Source organism: Galeopterus variegatus, unplaced genomic scaffold (assembly GCF_000696425.1).
Source record: "Galeopterus variegatus unplaced genomic scaffold, G_variegatus-3.0.2 Scaffold1671, whole genome shotgun sequence".
NCBI classification, from domain to species: Eukaryota; Metazoa; Chordata; class Mammalia; order Dermoptera; family Cynocephalidae; genus Galeopterus; species Galeopterus variegatus.
The window spans coordinates 101,697-123,863 of NW_007727782.1; the positions used below are offsets into that span (position 1 = coordinate 101,697).

A 22,167-nucleotide genomic window follows, 5' to 3' on the forward strand; every position below is an offset into this window, starting at 1 on the left:
CAGTCACTTGTGACAGCAGGGAGACTTGGACAGCACTTTCTAACAAAGGGGGACAGCAATGCCCCAAATTCTAGTATTTGGGACTAAAATTGTGCTCTGAGCATCCTAAAATGAACAGTTCAGTGCCTCCTAAATAACCACCAAAAACCGAACACAGGACCATACTGGAGACAGCCTGGCCCCAGAGCAGCTTCCAGGGGGCTCTGGGCAGAAGGAGCCTCAGAACCTACAGAGAGAGTTTATGCAAGTGATGACAGATGGCTAGGGCAGGAGGGAGTCCCTTGGTTTTGGTTTTGGTTTTGGTTTTCTTCCTCCTGGCTAATCTTGAAAAAATATAAAAGGTTTTCCTCTCACTTCTAGCCACTCCCTCCTGTCTAACACAGTCACTAATTAGAATCTGGATTTCATGTGCTTGATCTAGCTGATTCTGTCTGAGAATGGGACAGATTGAAGCCTAGAGAGAACAGCAACCAGCTGAGTATGTGAGAAATGCACTGGGGCCCTGAGAAAAACTGAGGAATATAAAATCAGGGACTGGAGCCCCTCACATAGAGAGGTGGGGCCTGGGCTTGGAGCCCCTCAAATTCGCAAAGACAAGGGCCCAGAACCCCTCACGTAGACACAGAGGTGTACACTGGAGCCCATCAAGAAGCCACAGAGGTGGGCCCAGGAGCCCCTCACATAGACACGGAGGTGGGCCCAGGAGCCCCTCATGTAGACACAGAGGTGGGCCCGGGAGCCCCTCACGTAGACACCGAGGTGGGCCCGGGAGCCCCTCACTTAGACACAGAGGTGGGCCCAGGAGCCCCTCACGTAGACACAGAGGTGGGCCCGGGAGCCCCTCACGTAGACACGGAGGTGGGCCCGGGAACCCCTCACTTAGACACGGAGGTGGGCCTGGGAGCCCCTCACGTAGACACAGGTGGGTCTGGAGACCCTCACGTAGACACGGAGGTGGACTTGGGCTCAGAGCCCCTCAGGTAGACGCAGAGGTGGGGCGGGCTGGCAGGGCACCATGGGTTGACAACAGTGTCTTGCTGCAGAGCCCCAACTGTTGGTGACCCAGACCCTGCCCAACTGCATGGGAAGCGAACTGCCTGAACATAGCACACCCTCCCCCGTCTTCTCAGATGAAACAAGCTCAGAGCCCCAGGAGGGAGGGACCCACAGACCTACCAAGCCCAGCCTCTCTCTGGCAGTGGCAAGTGGGCACACAAATGGAGAAACAGCGAAACCAGCACCCTCACCCAGCCCTCAGGGCAGTCCCTGTGGCCCAAGTCAGGGTAACTGTTTATTAACAAAGTTGCTTTAATTTTGAAAGTGTTTGTTTATGGTCATCTGCTAACCAATTCTACACAACCCACACATCTACCACTCAGAAGAGCATATACCAGTCAGAGGGACAACAGGCACGCATACAGAAGTGAAGAGAGGGCTGAATATTCGCTTGTGCCTTTCCAATGGAAAGCCCTTTAATAGTATGAAACAACTAAACACTAGAATGTTTTCAAGATCATGAAAAAAATGAATTCCAAGTCTATTTTATAAGTTTAAAATAACATAGTATTATCACTGGCTTTTGCTCTAGCATTTATCAAACTTGCATGAGTTTTTAGAAAGTGAATTGGGCCAAATTCTTGAGACTTTACTTTCCTCAAAGGGAAGGGGCCTGCAAACCTTACGCTTTTCCCAAGTGGAGAAGTGTGGTGGAAGCTAGTGTGTAGCCAGGCAGCAGCGAGGGGCCTATGACGCAAACAGCACAGGCCCTTTGGAGCCTCCCCTGAGGCAAGATTCCCCACACGGCTCCTGCGCCCAGGCCACTTCACTCTGGGTCCTGCTCCCCATCTCCAGGCTCGCAGTGGACAGAACTCCGCTTTCTGAAGGAAAAAAAGATACCGTATCATGTGCTAACAATTCTAAGCCCTAGGAACAAAAGACTTCAGAGGGGCCCTTCAGAAACTCAGCTGGCCATGTTCTGGAAGTACAGATCCTGCTGCAGCACTGTGGGGCTTCTAAGCCCAGAGCCACCCATGCCAGCCTGGTTGCCCTGCTCTGTGGCCAGGGGCCTTGTCTGAAGAGCTGGGACCCCCAGAGCATCCCACTTACCCCGCTTCAGCCCAATCAGACCATCACCAGCTGCATCCTCAAGCCACTGGCCCCTGACCCCTCTGTCAGGGGCTGCCATGGGCACTTGACCACTCTCTACAACCCACAGCCACATTCTGAACCCCGGGGGCATCCGGGGGCCTCTGGCACAGAAGCAAGCCCCATCTACAAAGTGACAGGGCAGCTGCAGACCCTGACATTTGTGTCCAGGATGGCATGGAGGAGGAAGCCATCTTCTCCTGACACAGGAAGCAGCCCGGAGACCTCCTCATTCCAAGCACAGCCACACAGGGAGGAAGGGATGCTGAGAAGCCTCTCACCTGGCTTGTCTACCCGGCACACCTCCTCCCAGGTATAGTCAGCAAGGTCCACAGGCTGGGTCACCCATGGATCTGTCGCCAGCTTCTCCAAGGTGGTGCGCTGCTCGGGGGCGGGCTGCAGCAGCCCAGAGACCAGTCTCATGAGTTCTAGGGACATGAACAAACAGTGCATCCAGGTTGGGGTCAAGCAGAGCACATCTCAAAACTGTAGATCCCTGTGTGCCCCCGGCCCCCGCAGAGCCTCTGACTGGGCGCGAGGCAGCCCAGGAGCCCCAGGGTTTCCAGTGCGTAGGCCCAGCTGTGCTGGAGAAAAGCTGCAGACGTTTGTTGCCTCTAAAATGAAAGCAAGGAGCTCGAGATCCCCTCTCACTGAACCAAAACCCAGATGGTGCAGAGGTTCCTAACTATGGTCTGTTCTCAGGGACTCTGGTTGTGCGGAGCCGTGTGTAACAGAAGTTGACGTGACAGGTGAGGGGAAGGAGGCGGCCAGCAGGGGTGTCCCCACATCGGTTTGGAGCCTCCAGACTGGAGTCTAGATCTGGGTCCCGTTTTCTCTGACGATGTGGTACCAATTCAGCCAAGGCCGCCCCAAGCCTCACTGTCCCACCCAGGGAGACCCGTCCTGTGAGCCTAGCAAGAGAACACGTTGAACAGCCTCTGTGGGTGGAACAGTGTGCCTTGAGCCACATCATAGGAATCCAGAACTTCAGCAAAGCTCTAAAAATCCTCTTCTAGGCTGCTATGGACTGAATGTGTCCCCCACAGTTCATATGTTGAAGCCCTGACCCCAGTGTGATTATATTAGGAGGTGGGGTCTTTGGGAGGTGGTTAGGGTTAGGTGAGGTCATGAGGATGGGCACCATGATGGGATTAGAGCCCTTGTAAGAAGACGAAGAGACCAGAACTTGCTCTCCACCACGTGAGGACACAGTGAGAAGGTGGCCGTCTGTGAACCAGGAAGCGGGCCCTCACCAAGCACTGAATCTTCCAGCACCCTGAGGTTGGACTTCCAGCCTCCAGAACTGTGAGAAATAAATGTCTGCTGTTTAAGCCACCCAGACTGTGGTACTTTGTCACGACAGCCCAAGCTGACTAAGACAGAGGCTTCTAACCTAAGCAAAGAATCCAAGGCACTGATGTCATGCATGAAGACACTCGTTACCTTACAATTTATAACAATAAATGATGGTTATGGAACAACAGAATGTCCAGATTGGAAGGAACCACCGAGCCCTGTGGTCTTGCTATGCAGCTGACACCTGACTGCCCACCAAAACCTTGCCAGCCCCATGGGGCTCCTCCAAGTTGTGGGCTCCTAAGACAGCCCACTCCAGACTTAAGAAGCCTTTCTGGCCGCAGAACCCATATCCGCCTCCAGCCACTGGTCCTGACCCCAGACACAAACACCACTTGTGCCCCCGAGGGGGCTGATCTTCACACTGCCACGCTATGGCTCATGGGGAGTTCGCGGCATGACTGAAGCCCCCAGGCTTACACGTGAGCTGCTGGCATGGCAGTCCCCCCACCCCCTCCCCCGTAATGGGGCTTCTAACCAAGCTCATGATCATACAGCCACTGCCACAGCCAAGTGACTGGCTGCTAACATCTGTTCCTCACAGACGGCCTCTAAGATCCAAATGGGAATACTCATAAAACTTAAATTATCAAGATGTTTTAAAGTAATATTCAAGTTACTCTTACGTTCAGATCAAAGGATTAGGTGAACATTAGGGAAAGATCAATGAGCGTATCGGTATGGACAATGACACACTGCGAAAGGAAAGGACATAGGCTGAAGGAGCCACTGGCCTCTGAGGACAGCGAGCTATGCATCACTGCACTGGCTTACCTTTTGACACCGGGTACGGGGGGTGTATTGCAGCCTCCATGGTCTCCTCCAACTCGCAGAAGGGGTTCTCCTCAAAGATCAGCGTGTACAGCGTGACTCCCAGAGACCACATCTCCAGCTCTGGCCCTCTGTAGCTGTGAGAGGAGGAGGCAGTGTTCCAGGGCACCACTGAGCTCAGCACGGAGCTCCCTGAGCCAGCCCCTAGAGCACTAGGCCCCTCCACAACAAGGCCAGGGAGACTCGATATGCTCCTTGGCCAGCTCCTCAGTGTCAGCCACTGAGCCACATGCTGGGGGCAGGGAGGCCCACAGGCAGCTCAGACTCTAATGAGGAGATGCAACGCCAACCACGGTGACGAGATGCTGCGCACAGCTCATAGGAGCAGAGGGCTTCCTGGAGGAGGTGAGGAGGACGGAAGAGCCCTCACCTCACCTCAGAGGTAAGGAGGACAAGCGCGAGTCCCTCAGCCTCGCCAAGGGCCACAAGAGCCACAGGCAGCTTCAGAACAGGGTGGCATGCCCTTTAGAAAGATCACCACGGCAGCGATGTGGAGGACGCTCAAGACTGGAGCCGGCAAAAAATGTTCCCAGATACAGTGAGCAACAGTGGTAGGGACGGAGCAGAACGGGACGAGGAGGATGTGGTGGGACGGGGTGCTCCTGGGGAGAAGATGCCCCAGGGGGTGGGCACTGTTGTTATTTCTTGTCATGGAAAACATCCTCATCCAAACTACCACTGGGCAGATGCCACACTGTACCAGACTTTCTACGTGGTTTAGCCCCAATCCCTACAACCACCTAGCAAGACACACACTGTCTTCTTCTTATATAGAAGGACAGCAAGGCTTGGTGAAGTTGCTGCGAGCGGGCACTGCCCCTGCACTGTCCAGGGTGGTGTTGTGGTCTGGAGCTCAGGGGGCCTGTGGCTCGGAGAACAGGTCTGGGGAGCAGCAGCATCTCAACAGAGCAATGATTAGACACAGGAGCTGAGACACTCAGAGATGAGATGAGGGCCCAGGACAGAGCCCCTGCCATCCAGGGGGCTGAAAACGGGGGTTGGGGGAGCTAGACATGGAGAAGAGCCAGGAAGGGAGGCTCAGGGCGAGCAGACCCCAGGGCCCCGACAGCAGCAGCGTGGGGAGTCAGGCCAGAGGAGCTGAGCAGAGCGGGGGTGACAGCACAGACCTTGGAAATTAAGGGCACGAGAGGCTGTGCAGCTAGAGCAAGACAGTCAGGCCAGACAGTTCTGTCTTTGTGTTGTTTTTGTTTTGTAGAGAGATTTCAAAAATTTTAGAAGGTGAAGACAAAAATTCAATAGAGTAGAAGAGTCAGCAAACGTTTTCTGTTAAGGGCCAAAGAGTAAATATTTTAGGTTTGTGGGCCACATGGTCTGTTTCAACTACCCAACTCTGCCATGGCAGCACAAAAGCAGCCACAAACAACACGTAAACAAATGAACACAGCCGCGTTCCAGTGAAACCTGACTATAAAAACAAGGGCAGCAGATATTTGCACACCCATGTTGATGGCAGCATTGTGCAAAACAGCCAACAGGTGGCAGCAACCCAGGTGTCCATGGCAGATGAATGGACACACACCGCAGTACACACACACAGTGGGTACTTCTCAGCCTTCAAAAGGACGATTGGACACCTGCTACAACCTGGACGGATGTGGGGGACATCGTGCTGAGCGAAATGGACCGTCACAGAAAGACAAACACTGTGTGACTCCACTCATGCAAGGTCCTGAGAGCAGTCACGTTCATAGAGATAGGAAGTAGAACGGGGGTGCCAGGGACTGGGGGAGCAGAAAATAGTGAGTGAGTGTTTAGTGAGGACAGAGGTTCCGTTGGGGAGTAAAAGAGTTCTGTGCCTGGATGGGGGCGACGGCTGCACAGCACTGTGAATGTACTTGACGCCACTGAGCTGTGCACTTCGAAATGGTTAAGATGGTAAGTTTTATGTCGTGTAATTTACCACAATATAAAAATAACAAATCTAAAAAAGCAAGTGGCAGGCCAGATTCAGCCAAGGGCCACAGGTTGCCAACCCCTGGAGTAAAAGGATATGAAAACACAAAGAAGGAAGCAGAGTTCTTAAGGATGGAATCTGGAATCCAAATGCTGAAAACCTTTGGCCCAGTGAGATGGGGCAGGATGCGGCACAGACAAGGAGTTCCTAACAAGGCCTGCCACGCAGTAGGCCCAGGAGCATGACAGCCACTTGAAGGGCAGAAACAGCACAGGGCAGGGGCTGCTGGGGGAAGGCGGGAGCAAGGCTGGGGGGCAGGACGTCGCTGAACAGCACAAGCGGCTCACCTGACAAGAGCCCCCGCCCCACACTCTCCCTAGAAGCTCCATGGCCTGGGTGCAGGGTGGCATGACAGGCCATGCAGCTCGTGTCATGGGCCAGTGGAAATGCAGATCTCTCCAACACCGACAACACCACCCCACTGCAGGACAGGGCACAGCTGACTGGCACTCACTGGGTACCAGGGTAATCAAATTAGATCTTAAAAGAAATTCCAAGGCACTTGTTAGACAATCTTCCCCTTCAGTATTTCATACTGTTTGGTGGCTCTAAATACACATGGAGGTTCTAGAGCGGCAGGTTTATTTGCGTTTTCTCCACGCTCTGCTGTTGGCAAAAAGTCCTGTCCTTCTGCACACAGGGACCAGCCAGGCCCAGGAAGGACAAATGCTGCCCACATGGAAATGGCTAGAGCAGGTCAACGGCCGCTGGGCCTCAAGGACTCAGCATGAGCTGGAACCTTCACTTCCCAGCTCTGAAACCAAATGTGACCTGACCAGACACTAAGATCAGGCTCCTGGTCACTCCTCTCCCCAGTGCTGAGGGGCGGCACAGAGACAGCACTGGCCATGAGCAGACGTTCTGGACTACGGCTGCTGGGTAAAATCCAGCTCTGACCAGGTCCATCTGAGTGACCCCACACACCTGTCTATGAGAGCAGTAACAGCCTCCCTCCCCCAAGAACGTGTGGAGCGGGCAGACGGTGCAGGAGAGCACTGCAGCAATGGCAGTGAAGGTCCACATGACGCTATGACAGTGACAGCGAACTCTAAGCACAAACTCTCCTACAGAGACAGTGTAACTCCACTTCTCTACAATATGTGTGGGTGGTAGAGGAAAATACCCACTGTCTGTTTCTGACTTGATAAATCCCATTTCGTACAGGTAAAGACACACTTGGTTTATATGCAGATGAGACAGACCCAGGAGTGCCCAGAGTGCCCAGTAGAAAGCACTGTCAGCAGACAGCTTCTGCTCAAGCTCTACAAACACCTGAGCAACAATCTTCCTTTCAATTTCTTTCTTCTCTTAAGTTCCCTGACATGTGGCCCTGCCCAGGCTACCCCTCTGCCACTCACAGGCTCCTCTGACTGCAGAGATACAAACCTGGCCCACACCTCCAAGGACCCTGCTTCTCCCCCAGCAAAAGCAGAGAGGCTTGGCCAGGCTCCTGGCCTCAGCGCACAGCGAAGCCAACATGGGGACTCTGGCCGGTCAGCAATGGCACCCCTGGCCAAGGGGTCCATCTTTAACATGAATCTTCTGCACTAATACTTTTTCTATAGCTTGATTTCTTGTATGGCCAGCCTAACAATATTTTATTGAAATAGATTATTATTCCAGTCATCCAAATAAACCTAACTAAAGAAGAATCCTATTTACTTATTTGAAGAGTCCCATCTTTTGGGACTCTTTTATCTATATCGTTTACATTTTTTCTTAACTTTTTATTATATAAAGCTCCAAACATAACACAACTTGGGAACATAACATAATGAACCCTGAATCCATTGCCCAACTTCCTTTGACCCTCGCCTGTATGTCTGCCCACTTATCTTCCAAACGTCATCCTTTATCACTCAATATCCTGTCACAAAGTGACAAACTGAAGCCATTTTCCCACCTAAAATCAAACCAGTCATGGGGTCCCGATGGAAAATACAAGAACAGGCTGCACACAGGGTAATGAGTCATACGTACGGATTCCCCATGAGGACTTCAGGTGCACAGTACTCGATTGTTCCACAAAAAGTGTAAAATAGTTTTCCCCTTTCCAAGTAGGCTGCTGAGCCAAAGTCTATCAGCTTGATTGTGAAGTCCTCAGCGATCACAATGTTCTCATCCTTAATGTCCCGATGGATGATGCCCTCTGAGTGCAGGTATCCCACTGCTGACACCAGCTGGAATCAGGAGCCAGAGGGGACTTTTTTAAAAAGCAACTAAACTAAAACATGTATTAAAAATAAGAAAAACAACAACAAAGAAAAAATAAACATTCTCTAACTCATAGTAAAATGCTGACAAGAAAGAACACTAGATGCCAAAGAGAGGACTTGAAGTGAAAGGGAGGCCATGCAGTTCCAGGCACTGAACTCACTGTAGCCAGCACACATTAGCCAATAAGGCAGAAACATAAATGCATGGTTCATAAGTTCTCTTTGTTTGCTGCTGATGAAACCTTCGCAGCAGACACACACACCATGGCCATCTCCGGGGATGGACAGACAGACAGGCACAAAGGAGAAACTAAAAGAGACATGCGATGGGCAAGTGAATGAGTGTGGGTTTGGTGTTAAGTAGAAAGGGCCCCGGAGAAAGCACTGAGTCAACACTCTAAGCCCACAGGAGGGGAAGCAACTTGCCCACAGTTCAGGCAGCAATTTGGGGGCAAAGCTGGGAGCAGAAACTCCTACTTCAGTGCTCAAGCAGCTTCTCAAAGGGCAGTGATGTGCACCGGTCATCCTTTGCCAGCATGTGCAGATTCTCAAAACGTGGACTTAAAGCAGTCCCACTGGAAATGGGCTTCATTTCAACAAGCTGAGTGCATGTGTCTCCACTCAGAGGGTTGCATTACTACAACGCACCACCGTCTGCCGACTCTGAAGCTCCAGTGACAGAGGTCAACAAAATTAGCCTTTCAGTCAAGCTCAAACAAGATTCATACAATGTCTGACTGCACCATAATATGAACACTAATTGTACCAGTCAATACAGTGATTTCACAATATAGTCAGTCATTTTGATCTTCGGAGGCAATTTTATATTTACAAGTTAATATCTTTGAATCAGAAGCAAAACTTAAGGGCAGGTCACCTCAGCGCAATTAATTAACTTACATTTAAGAAATAAGTATGTGTATATTCATATACACACATATGCAAACATATACATCTGCATATTTATATATACACATACATTTATATACATACATGTGTACATGTGTGCATACCTGCATATACATGTGTGCATAATACACATGCAACATATACTTGTACATTCATGCACACATATATAAACACACACATACGTGCATCAGGCATACAAAGATCAGCCAGAATCTAGTCAGGGGACAGAAACCACACATTAATTTGAACATGGAAAGTTTCATTGAGATTTATTAACTAGTACCTAGGAATTAACTACGAAGGGGTAAAGAGAACCTGAATAAGGAAGAGAAGCCATTCTTCCCACAGGTCCCTCCCAATAGAGCTGCCCCTGGTGCTCCCTGAACAGCAGAGCTGTTCACAGGCTAAAGCTCCCCCAGCAACAAGCAGGCCCTGATGGATTTGGGTATACCCTGGTAACTGCCTCCCTCCCTCTCCTGGGATGCCTTCCTATTTTGCTGATCACTCTGCTATTCCAATAAAATAACAAATAGACAAAGATCAATACATAGGTAGATACAAAATAGATCAAGACAAATACTTAGTACGAAGTGAAGTTGCCAGAATCTCAGGCTTTGCTGATTAATGAACTGAATAGCTGCTGTTTACCAAGTACTTATAATGAGCAGACCCTTGCACAGCAGGCGTGCCTTAGGGGCACCCTCTGATCCCATCCTGACAGCCTTAGCATGTGGTGCTATAATGATTCCCACTGCACAGGTTAGAAGATTGAGGCTTAGGGACAGCAATGACTTCCCTGAGGTCCCACAGCTGGAGATGGACAAGGATTCAGATAAAACACACAGGGCTCAAGGACCTGTCCGGTCACTTCGCTGGTTAATTTTGTGATTGGTGTGAATACATATGGACATAAGTGAACCTTAATCATTAAACATACTTCCCACTCACCCCAGGATGGTATCTGGCCTCATTCTTCCTTCCCAGCCTCATTTTCTCAACTTCGACCATACAATTCTCCACTCAAAGTATATATATCTTACTCTAAAAATCCCAAAATTGAAGGTTAGATCCAGCTCACAGAGAGAACCAAGTGTGTATCCCTGATCTTCACAGCCCTGGGCCCACACACCCGAGGCCACATCCACTCCAGCATGCTCTGGCCCGCTCTCACTTGTCGGAAGATGTAGCTCGCCAGGGGCTCATCCAGGCAGGGGTGGCGGTCAATGAAAGTGAAGAGGTCCAGGCCAGAGCCGTGCTTCTCCATCACCAGCTGGAAGAACCCTTGGTTTTCAAATACATCCACTACCTGGAAAGAGACACAGCCAAGTCCAGCTCGGCTGAAACACCTTCAAGCCAACAAATTTAAGAAATTTTACACAAGCAGTGTCAGGGTGTCATTAAACAAGAAATCATCGCCTACCCTGATGATATTGGCATGCTTCACCCTGGACAGAATTGCAATCTCTAATGTGACTTTTCCAAGCTTGGGATCCTCAATCCAACAATCCTCCAAAACCTTCTCCTTCTTAATAAACTTCACCACCACCTACAGGGAAAACAGAAGGTAGAAATGACTGGAACTCGTCCTCTAGCGTCCCATTACACCTGGTGCCCATCACTGGTTCATGTGGCAGACGGAGCCTCTATATTTACCTGCCCCAAATCCCAAGGGACACAAAAGAAGAAACATAATAACAAACCTCTCAGCAGGAAGAAACAATAGTATATCAGCAGCTGATCAGAAATGCTGAGTAATTGTTCCCATTCTATAAAGTGGACAGACTGGAATGACAAAGGAGCAGGTGGGGCACGCCACAGAGAGAGAGGGCCCAGAGACCTCAGAGCAGGCGTTCCCAGGAGCACCCCTTATTACCCTGATTTCTCAACCAAGCAAATAAGACCGAGAAAATGAAATAAGAAGCCTAAGAACTAGAAAAAATAAAGACCATCTTTCTTAGACATGTTTTCAACATTTACTCTGAGATCAATCAGAGGGTTCAGCGAGAAAATGAAATAAGAAGCCTAAGAACTAGAAAAAATAAAGAAAGACCATCTTTCTTAGACATGTTTTCAACATTTACTCTGAGATCAATCAGAGGGTTCAGCAGAATTGATGGACATGACATAAACATACGAAAAACAGTGTTACAAGAAATGAGAGTCAATTACAAAGTATGATAGGAAAACGATACCATTCATAAAAGAAAGAAACACAAGTCACTAACAGATAAGCTTGTCACTCAACAAAATAATTGCTGTTAAGTGACTGCCAGACATGTGGTTGAAGGAGCGACAGGGCGGGTGACAACTGTGGGCCTGGCCTGTTCTATGCAGCAAGAGAAACCTGAAAGTCCTGCCCCCACAGGGCTTATTCTCCACTGGGGAGATGGACAGTAAATAAAATGCATCGTGCACCAGGCCACGAGGAGTGCCAAGAAGGAAAAGATGAACCAGGGAAGAGCTGAGTGGTGGGGACATGTTAGGCAGGTGGGTCAGGGAGAGTTTCCTGGGAAGGTGACTTCTGAGAGGAGCCCATGGGGAAGAACATCCTTGGCAGAGGGAAGACAGAGCAAAGGTCCTGAGGCAGGAGTACGCCCGACCTGGGAGGCACAGCAAGGAGGCAGGGGGGCTGGGGTGGGGCAGCAGCAGGGGGTAGTGACAGGACAGAGCGGCCACAGCAGAAGCAGAAAGAATAGTCAGGAGCTTCTGTGGCATCCAGTCATCTGTCACATAATCAGGAGAGAAAGGTGCTGGCTTGGGTGCCAGCATGTAAGCAGGGAGGGTGGACAAAATCTGAAGGCCTTTTGAAAGGAGGGTCACCGAAATTGGACAGGCCAGATGAGAAATGAGCAGGGACACAAGAAGATGAGTGTAGAAGCAAGGTCGTGGTCCTGGGGAACCAGAGGAGGCTGCCACTGACTAGGAAGGATCCACCGCGATGGGGCAGAGTGCAGAGGAGCCGGCCAGGAGGGCCGCGTGCAGTGGTAGGAGCTCAGCTTCAGACATTCCACTTGGAGATGTCCCCTGCCCATCCAACAGCAGTGGTCAAGTAGACAAGAAGGCAGGCTGCCTCCAGGAGCTCCAACCCACACATAGAATGAGTTTCAGGAGGAGAGAAAGAAGGGAAGAATTAACAGAACAAAAGAATAGAATTTTCTTAAAGCAAAGAAAACTTTAAACATTCTGATCAAAGTTTACCAAGTATTGAGCAAGAATAAAGAAAACACACGCACACACGCACACACACACACACACGCACACACACACACCCCTAACTAAATCCTGGTAAAGTTTTTGAAGTACAAAGATTTTAAAAATCCAGAAAGAAAAAAAAATCAGGTTGCTGGCAGCAAAATCCACTTCAGCATAATGCTAGATGACAACAGACACGTCCAAAAAGTTGAGAGGAAAAAGCATATCGCCCCTAAAATATAAGGGAAAAACACACTTTAATACATTGGAGGTCTAAAAGTATAACACCCAAACACGCTTCTCGTAAAAATTAGTAACAAATATATTCCAGCAAATGAAAAATAAACATAGGAAAGAAAAGAAACTAGATATGAAAATAATGGAGATTTAACAAAAGAAGAATAAGACTTGTACACTGAAACTACAAAATATTGTTGAAAGAAATTAAAGATCTAAATAAATGGAAAGACATCCCATGTTCATAGATAGAAGAACTGATGCTGTTAGGATGACAATATTCCCCAAATTGAGCTACGGATTCAACATGATTCCTTTGAGAATCCCTGCTGGCTTTTTTTGCTAAATTGACAAGCTGATCCTAAAATTGCTATGGAAATGCAAAAACCAGCCAAAACAATCTTGAAAATGAAGAACAAAGTTGAGGACTCACACGTTCCGGTGTCACAACTTACTACAAAGCTGCAGTGATCAGGACAGTGTAGGGCTGGCTTAAGGACAGGCATTTAGGTCGACGGAATAGAAGTGAGAGTCTAGAAATAAACCCACATGTCTATGATCAATCAATTTTTGACAAGTGTGCCAGAAACCACTCATTGGGGAAAGAACAGTCTTTTCAACAAATAATGCTGGGACATCTAGATACCCACATGGAAAAGAGTGAAGTTGGACCCTCAGCTAACATGATACGCAAAAATTAACCTCCACATAGATCGAAAACTTAAATGTAAAAGCTAAAACCATAAAATTCTTAGAAAACACAGGAGTAAATCTTTATGACCTTCAGCTAGGAAGGGCTTTTTTACATATGACACTAAAGCACAAGTGACAAATGAAAAAATAAATAAACTGGACTTCATCGAATTTAAAATGTTTGTGCTTCAAATGATATCATCAAACAAGTGAAAAGACAGCCCACAGACTGGGAGAAAATATTTGCAAATCACATACATGATCAAGGACTTGTATCTAGAATACAGAACTCTTATAATTCAATAATGAAAAGACAAATAACCTAATTAAAAAAGGTGCAAAGGATCTGAATAGACATTTCTCCAGTAAGGATACACAGATGGCCAACAAGCACGTGAAAAGATGCTCAACATCATTAGTCATCAGGGAGATGGGAGTCATAACCACAATGAGATGCCACCTCGCACCCACAGGATGGCTAGAAACAAAAAGACAGACAGGAACAAGTGCTGACGAGGATGTGCAGACCCAGGAGCCCTGTGCACTGCCATGGGAATGCACAGCAGTGTGGCCCATTTGGAAAACTGGCAGTTCCTCAAAACGTTAAACGTAGAGCTACCATGTGATCCAGGAAGTGCATTCCCAGGTATACACCCAATAGAACTAAAAACATGTCCACACAGACACTTGTGTACGATGGTTCACAGCAGCATTATTCACAGTGGCCAGAAAATGGAAACAACTCAAATGTCCATCAACTGATGAACAGATAAACAAAGTACGGTATGTATCCATACAATGGAATATTATTGGGTCATAAAAAGGAATGAAATACTGTTACATGCTACAATATGGATGAAACTTGAAAACACTATGTTAGATTAAATACTCCAGTCACAAAAGAACACATATTGCATGATTCCATTTATACGAAGTGTCCAGAATAGGCCCACCTATAGAGACAGAAAGTAGATCAGTGGTTGCCAGGGGCTGGGAAAGAGGAACTGGGGTATGGAGGGTCTGGAGACTAACTGCTAACGAGTATGAAGTGTCTTTCTGAGGTCATGAAATGTTCTTAGTTACTGGTGATGGTTGCACAACTCTGTGAATATACTAAAGTCCGCTGAGCTGTTCACTCTAAATGGGTGAATAACATAGTATGTGAATTACATCACGGTAAAGCTGTTAAAAAATTACAAAGAGATAAAACATATAAAAAAACAAACAAACACCAAATAATGGCATAATAAAATATACTCAATAAAAAGAAGGGAGGAAAAATAGGGGAAAATGGAACAAAGGACCAAAAAAACAAAAAGCATCTAGCAAAATGGTAGATTTAAATCCAAGCACATCAATAATTTCACTAAACATCAATGGTCTAAACACCCCAATTAAAGACAGAGACTTTCATTAGCTAGTTGGTTAGAATGCAGCCTTATAACACCAAGGTTGTGGGTTCAGATCCTCACACAGGCTAGCCGCCAAAAAAAATAATAATAATAAAATAAAGGTAGTGACTTTCAGACTGGATAAAAAAGCAAGAACCAAGTATATGCTGCCTATGAGAACCCACTTCAAATATAAAGACACAAATAGACTAAAAGTAAATGAATGAGAAAAGATCACTATGTGAACACAAATCAAATGAAAATTTGAGGAGCTATACTATTATCAGACAAAGTGGACTCAGAACAAGGAATATCAGTAGGCATAAAGAGAAAGGTCACATAACAAAGGAGCTATTTCATCAGAAAGATATAATGATGCCAGTGGGTATTCCTGTAACAACAGAGCTTCAAAATACATGAAATAAAATCTGCAGGAATAAAAATGGAAATAAGCAAATCCGCAAGTATAGCTGGAGACTTCAAAACTACTGTCTCATAGACTGATATAACTAATATGCAAAAAGCAGAAAGGATATAGAAGATCTGATAATACTGTAAGCCAAATGGACCTATTTAACATTTCTAGAACACTCCACCTAACAATATCAGAGTACACTTTTCTTTCAAGATGCATGGGACATTCACAAAGACTAGAACACTAACAAACAAATTTAAAGGAACTGAAATTATACAAAGTATTTTCTTTAACTGCCAAAGCACCTGCAAATACCAGCAGGACTTGGGAGGGACAGAAAGTTCTAGAGCCTGTTTGGAAGAGGATCATGTGACAATCGCCCTAACAACTGTGGAGGACCAGCTGGGAGCCACAGACAGAGAGACCACTCTGGGGACCCAGGAAGACCACCAAAAACGTTTGTTGGTCAGCTTGCTTCTTCGTTTGTTTGGTGGGGACTTTTTTCCCCCCGTTGAGTGGAGGAAGTCCTAAGTTTGGTTTTAAGTGTCAGTGTGCAGTGCCTGTGAGATGTCAGCCGAGAGTGGTACCAGCCCCACGCTCACTGAGGAGAGGATGGGAGACCCAGATGTGGGTCTCAGCAAGTGAGTGGCAATCAAACCCCCAAGGCTGGCCAGGGTGAGGTCTGAATCTGAAGCTCAGCAGGACTGTGCTCCCCCGGGTGTTGATGCGTGCACCCCCGGGTGTCGATGTGTACTCAGAAACCATCCACATGCCCCACCACCTTCTCGGTGCTGTACGTAGATCTCCTCCTATCCCACTAAAAATCCCAGATTTGGAGAAAAGGTGACCAAAAGTCAGGACCCTGTGTGGTAGTGTCCAGCCCACCTTCCCTCCACGAGCCACAGCACCTCCTTGTGTTTTTCTTTATCCACTGCAGTCCACACAAAGCCAAAGGCCCCGCTGCCAATCGGGCTCAGGGTGCTGTACTTGTGGGAGTACTCGCCCTCACAGGCCGCCGCCCCCTCCAGCTCTGTAGCCTTGGGGGGCTCCTCAAACCAGGGTTTGGCTCTGAGCATCTGCGAATGCAAAGGAAGGTCTTAGGGATCACAGTGACTACACCAAGGACAGGAGGCAGCCGGGTGCATGGGCTCTGCCCACCGTCTGCCGCCACACTAGGGGCAGCAGCAGTGAGCCCCTTGCTGCCACGTCCCACCCCTCCCGTGCCCATGGGGACCCAGCCTGAGAACCTCTCTCCATGGGGCACTCCAAGCAGTCTTGGCACATAATCCAAACAGGCACATATTTTAAAACCTCACTGTACACATGGGTCATACACAGATTTTAAGTCCTGCATGTGGACTTATGCTTAAAAAGCCACAAATAGGTCCTATACCCACCCCAGAGGAAAAAGAAAGAGAAAACTGCAAATTGGAAGATTCGCCACACAGTAAACGGTGAATGCAAGGCATGAGCTGACTGCAGACACCAACCTCCCCCAGACTGGATCCGGGCCACTCAGACATGGAGTGCGTGGAGCTGGGCAGGCTGGCGAGGAGCAGGCGGGTCCTGGTGGCTGAGTCCTGGTGGCTGTGGAGGAGGTCTTTCACCAGCCAGCAGCAGAACAGGGTTGCAGGACCCTGGAGCTCCACCCGCTTCACTTCAAACTGGATACCTGAAGAGGGAGAACACACAGCCCTCCACTGACGGGTACGTGCATTAGCTTCGTGATCAAAAGCCCACTTCCTAGAACAGCATCAGGACAGTACAGAGCAGCCCAGCCAGAGGGCAGGCACCTAAGCTTCAGAAAGGGGGAGAAAGGCTGTCAGGGCTGCAGGGAAAGCACCATTGCAGCAACAATGACAGTGACACCTTCCCCTGCGCAGGGCAGCTGGGCCAAAGGAAGCACTCAGGAGAGACCTGCAGACCACCTCCACATCAGAAAAGCCCAGAAAACCCGCTCTCTACGCACCCCTGCACAAAGTGGGTCCTCTGCCTTCAGGTGACAGGAATGTGAATGGTTCAGTTTAAACCAGACACACCTATACGTGCTATAGTTATGCACAGGCATATTCAACTTAAACTACATACACACTGATGGAGTTTGGATGTGTTGTCCCCACCAAAACTCATGTGGAAATTTGATCCCGAATGTGGCAGTGCTGGAAACTGATTGAGTCGTGGGGGGGGATCCCTCATGAATGGATTAATGCTCTCCCTGGGGGTGGAGGGGTAGTGAGTGAGTTCTCGCTCTATTAGTTCCTGCGAGAGCTGGTTGTTTAAAAGACCACTCTATTAGTTCCCACAAGAGCTTGTTGCTTAAAAAGACCCTGGCACCTTCTCTCACTCCCTTGCTTCCTCTCACCATGTGATCTGCTTGTACCCGCTGGCTCCCTGCCACTTTCCACCATGAGTAGAAGCAGCCTGAGGCCCATGCCAGATGCAGCTGTCCCAGAATCGTAAGCCAAATAAACCTCTTTTCTTTATAAATTACCCCGTCTCAGGTATTTCCGTTATAGCAACACAAAACGGACTAATACATACACCTATGAACATACAAAGCACCTGTGTCTTTATACACATGTATATGCATTTTACATAGCCTCCTAGGTTTACCCCAGAACAAATGTGGTTATCTTTTTTTTTTGGGGGGGGGTTATATTGGTACCTTTTACATTTTATGTCTTTGATTCAAGGTGCAATTGGGGTGTTATCTGTCAGTGTTTCCTGCAATCACAAATAAACCCTGGATCTTACTGACTTATAGGAGCATTTTTTTCTTGTACACTTACGGGAGACCTTCAGGACAGCTCAGGCCAGATGTGCTTTCCTGGGATGGACCTATAAAGGAAGTAGGAAAATAAAAAGTAAAACAAACAGAATCGACATCAAAGGGGCAAGTGAAGGGGTCTGTGATAATGCCCCTCACAGAAGGGGGGATTTCCACAGAGGCCAGAGCAGCCCAAACCCCAAAAGCACGTGAAGAAGAACAGGCAAACACCTTGCCATGCTCACGCCACCCTCAGCCTCTCAGTGAGTGGGAGCTGAAGGGACAGACTCCAACATCACGCCCTGCCACCCTTCTGATACCAGTGGAATCTCCCCACTGCTGCAAGGAACAGCTCCCTGAGGAAGGCACACTGGCACATGGCCACCAAGGCAGCTGGGACCTTGGGTGACACACACCACGGGCTCCACCCTCCCCAGATACACACATTTGTAATCCCAGTTTTCAAGAGTAAATGATAACATGACAAGTCTTCAGAGTCCATGGAAAAATTCATTATTATTGTTTTAGTCTATTTTTACACAAATTTTTGAAGTACCCTTGTACATTATCCCTGAACATATCATTTCTGCCGAAACTATTCAAGCGTGAAACCCCATCAGACCCCAAGACAGGCGAGCCCCTAGGCCTTCACCCCCACCCCCACCCCCCACCCCCTGTACTTACTCAGCTGCAGGCCATCTCGGTGGTAGCAGCTCCCAGAGTAGGTGCCCTCCTGCAGCTCCCGACTCAGGCCGGCAGCCCCGGGCATCACGGGTGTGGAGGTGACCTGCATGCTCAGCCTCGGCTCCTCTGCTGATAAGGGCGCATCCTTTGGGCTGGCATCCATGGCAGGGACACGGCCTGGGCTTTCTCTGTCCCTCACTTCACAGTGTTCAGAGGACACCAAGGAAACCTCAGATGGCTGTTTTCCATCACGGCCCAGGGAGCTCTCCCAGAACCGCTGGCCTTTGCCAATATTAGAATCAGTGCCAGTCAGTAGTAAAAGCTCTCTGTCACCCCAAATATCTGATCTCTGCCCATGGAGACCACTCCCATCTAAATCTAAGTCCTCTGCCGAAGGAGAGGGTGTCCCTATGAGTTCAGATGTAGCACAGGAACAATTGGATGAAGTTCGGTCTGTCTGGTGGCTGAAGAAGAGTTCCTTGAGGTTCCAGGAAAATGAATTCAGGTCAGCCTCCTGGGCCTCCATAGCTTCCAGGGCTCCAGGGAGGTCCGTGGCCAAGGCGTAGCAGGCTGAGGAGCTGCCCAAGCGGCCACTGTGCAGGTCTCTGCCTCCCAGATCACAAAATGACACAGGGGCAGTGAAGGGGGGATGCTCTGCTGGGACGAGCTCGAGGCAGGAGATGCCCATAGCTCCTGCAAAGCTCGACTTGGACAGCTGCTCTTTAATTAAGCAAGTCTGTAGCTCTTCTCGGTCATTTTTCACTCCTGGCCATGGCTCGTCCAGAGTAGGCATCCCAAATGAAACACACGCCATCCCAGAGGGGCTGGGGGCCAAATGCTGGCTTTGCTGCTGCGGAGCCCACTCACTCTCACCGCACAAGCAGTGCATCGGGAATGCCTCCCCTGCCGGCTGGCCCACAGCATGGGGCTCAGCCATGGTGGCATCAGCCCAAGGGTTTGACTTGCTGGGACCACTGAAACCCATCAGTTCCAGCTTTGCTTCCTGATACAGGCCACACATTTGAACACAACTGCTCCTGTCCTCAGTTGGGACTGGAGCTTCAGAGTCTTCCCATGAAGCAGATGGTTCTGTATCCCCTGGTTCAAACCTGCTTTCTCTCAAAAGATCCTGTGTGGGCCTCCCTGTGGCTGTAGGTTCCTCTTTCTCCAAAGCAGTAGTTTGCTGGTTGTCAGGCAATGACCGCTCACCGTGGGCTGGTGGGCCTCCTTCTGGGATGTTTTGCTGCTCCTTGAGCAATGACCGCTCACCATGGGCTGGTGGGCTTCCTTCTGGGATGTTTTGCTCGTCTTTGAGCAATGACTGCTCACTGTGGGCTAGTGGGCTTCCTTCTGGTATGTTTTGCTGGTCTTTGAGCAATGACCGCTCACCATGGGCTGGTGGGCCTCCTTCTGGGATGTTTTGCTGGTCCTCAGGCAATGACTGCTCACTGTAGACTGGTGGACCTCCTTTTGGGATGTTTTGCTGGTTCTTGAGTAATGACTGCTCACCATGGGCTGGTGGGCCTCGTCCTGGGATGTTATGGGCTGGTGGGCCTCCTTCTGGGATGTTTTGCTGGTCCTCAGGCAATGACTGCTCACTGTAGACTGGTGGACCTCCTTTTGGGATTTTTTGCTGGTTCTTGAGTAATGACTGCTCACCATGGGCTGGTGGGCCTCGTCCTGGGATGTTGTCCACCCTGGGGGTAATAATATAGATGACACAGTCACTTAGGGACCACAGAGGAGTCAAATGGAGAGATCACATTAACTCTCCATTAAAATACAAAGCATTTAACACCAAAAATTTATGACAGAAAAGAAACACTATATTTTGTAACCAAGTTGAAAAATAAAGCACCTACTCTCAAATCATCTCCAGATAAACCCATATTTAGCAGAGATGCTACTGAAAGCCCAGTACTAAAGCACAGGAACACACACTCGATGCTTCAGTCAGCTTCTCATTTCATGTCGCAGAGGACCCCTAGCGACCCCAGGCTCACCCCCCACCCCCACCAGCATGCAACTCAGACTCAGTCCTGCCCAAGAGGGGAAAGTTCCCATCAGCTGCCTTGAGGAGGTGTGGGAGGAAAGGAGAAAAGGACTCAAGAGTGTTTTGTAAACTCTACAACAGTAAACTGTGATTGGCTATGAATACCATCTGATTTCACAGCCACCTGAGGAAGCAGTCCTCAGAGAGGACAGTGCAGATGACACACAGGAGGGGAACAAGGAGGTTGGCAAGAGCCAGGCCACGTGGGGTGATGGGTGAACCTGATCTTAAGAGCTGGGACAGAATACCCACAAGTGCACTGGCACGCAGCAACGTGTGAGGGGGTTGCTACCACAACCCAGATCAGATGACCCACAGGGCTGGGGGACCTAGGTCAAGACTCCCCTCCAACCAGCCCAGCCACCATGGCATCCACATGACAAACTGTACTGAACACCTGCCCCCATCAGCCCAGGATCCAGTCTTGCTGAGGGGACAGATGCACAAACAAAGCAGTACCAGCAACCTAGTAAATGTACGCCAGAGGTTCATAAAGGACAGAAGAGGAAGGACCCAACACATGGTCGGGCTCCACAGAGGAAGGGACTGTGAGCAGAGCACTGAGGAAAGCAGCTTTCCCAGGAACTGAGAGGCGGGCGAGGGTCTGCAGAGGCCAGGCAAGAAGTGTCCACCTCTACCTGTCCCACCTCTCTCCAGCTCTGTCTCTATCCATCCACCCACCCATGCAGTCTCAGGGGACCGCGCCTCCTCCTACAGGGCCAGAGGATGAGCAGGAGGGGAACTCCCACTGGGAGGGTCTTACCACGCCCCTTGCCAAAGAGTCCGGGCGACCTCTGAGCTGTGGTGCTCCAGGGAGCTCGCACTGTGGTCAGGGTGAGCCGTGGCCAGGCAGCTCTGTGCTTTCACTCGCCCTCTCGGGACACCGAGCAGCAGGCACTGCCGGTGCCCCCAGTGTCAGCTCTCCTCCCTATGTGTGTCCACAGCCCTTCCACCCAAAACCCTTGGGCCAGACGTGTTTTGCGATTGCAGAAAGGTCCTGCAGTCACTTGCTAGGGAGACCCTGGAAGGTTGGGGAGATGGCCCCATTAGCACACACTGTCCTGTTCTGCAGCTAGGCCTATGAGCGCACGAATTGCAGAGGTTGGAGAAAATCATCAATGGCTTCACTTAGCACAGGGCCAGTTTGACCATCAAATGTGTTTTAGCATCACGTTTAGGAAAAAACTTTTTTTTTTTTTTCCCTTTTTTGTCTTTTTTCGTGACTGGCAATGGATCGCAACCCTCGGTGTCACGCCCACACCTCGCCCAGCCAGTGAGCGGGAACCGGTCTGCATGGGGGATC

General features: G+C 49.3%; 1 protein-coding gene across 1 annotated transcript in view; it reads right to left on the reverse strand.

Annotated features, from left to right (window-relative positions):
* Nucleotides 1-1,448: 1,448 nt before the first annotated feature.
* The window catches only part of PASK (PAS domain containing serine/threonine kinase), a 34,977-nt gene continuing 14,258 nt past the window's right edge, over nt 1,449-22,167 (reverse strand). The window contains 9 exon segments of the mRNA XM_008578360.1: nt 1,449-1,877; nt 2,427-2,573; nt 4,276-4,409; nt 8,288-8,487; nt 10,604-10,738; nt 10,853-10,978; nt 16,269-16,436; nt 16,851-17,032; nt 18,812-20,054. Of these exon segments, the coding sequence (XP_008576582.1) occupies nt 1,744-1,877; nt 2,427-2,573; nt 4,276-4,409; nt 8,288-8,487; nt 10,604-10,738; nt 10,853-10,978; nt 16,269-16,436; nt 16,851-17,032; nt 18,812-20,054 (2,469 nt within the window). The 3' untranslated portion in view covers nt 1,449-1,743.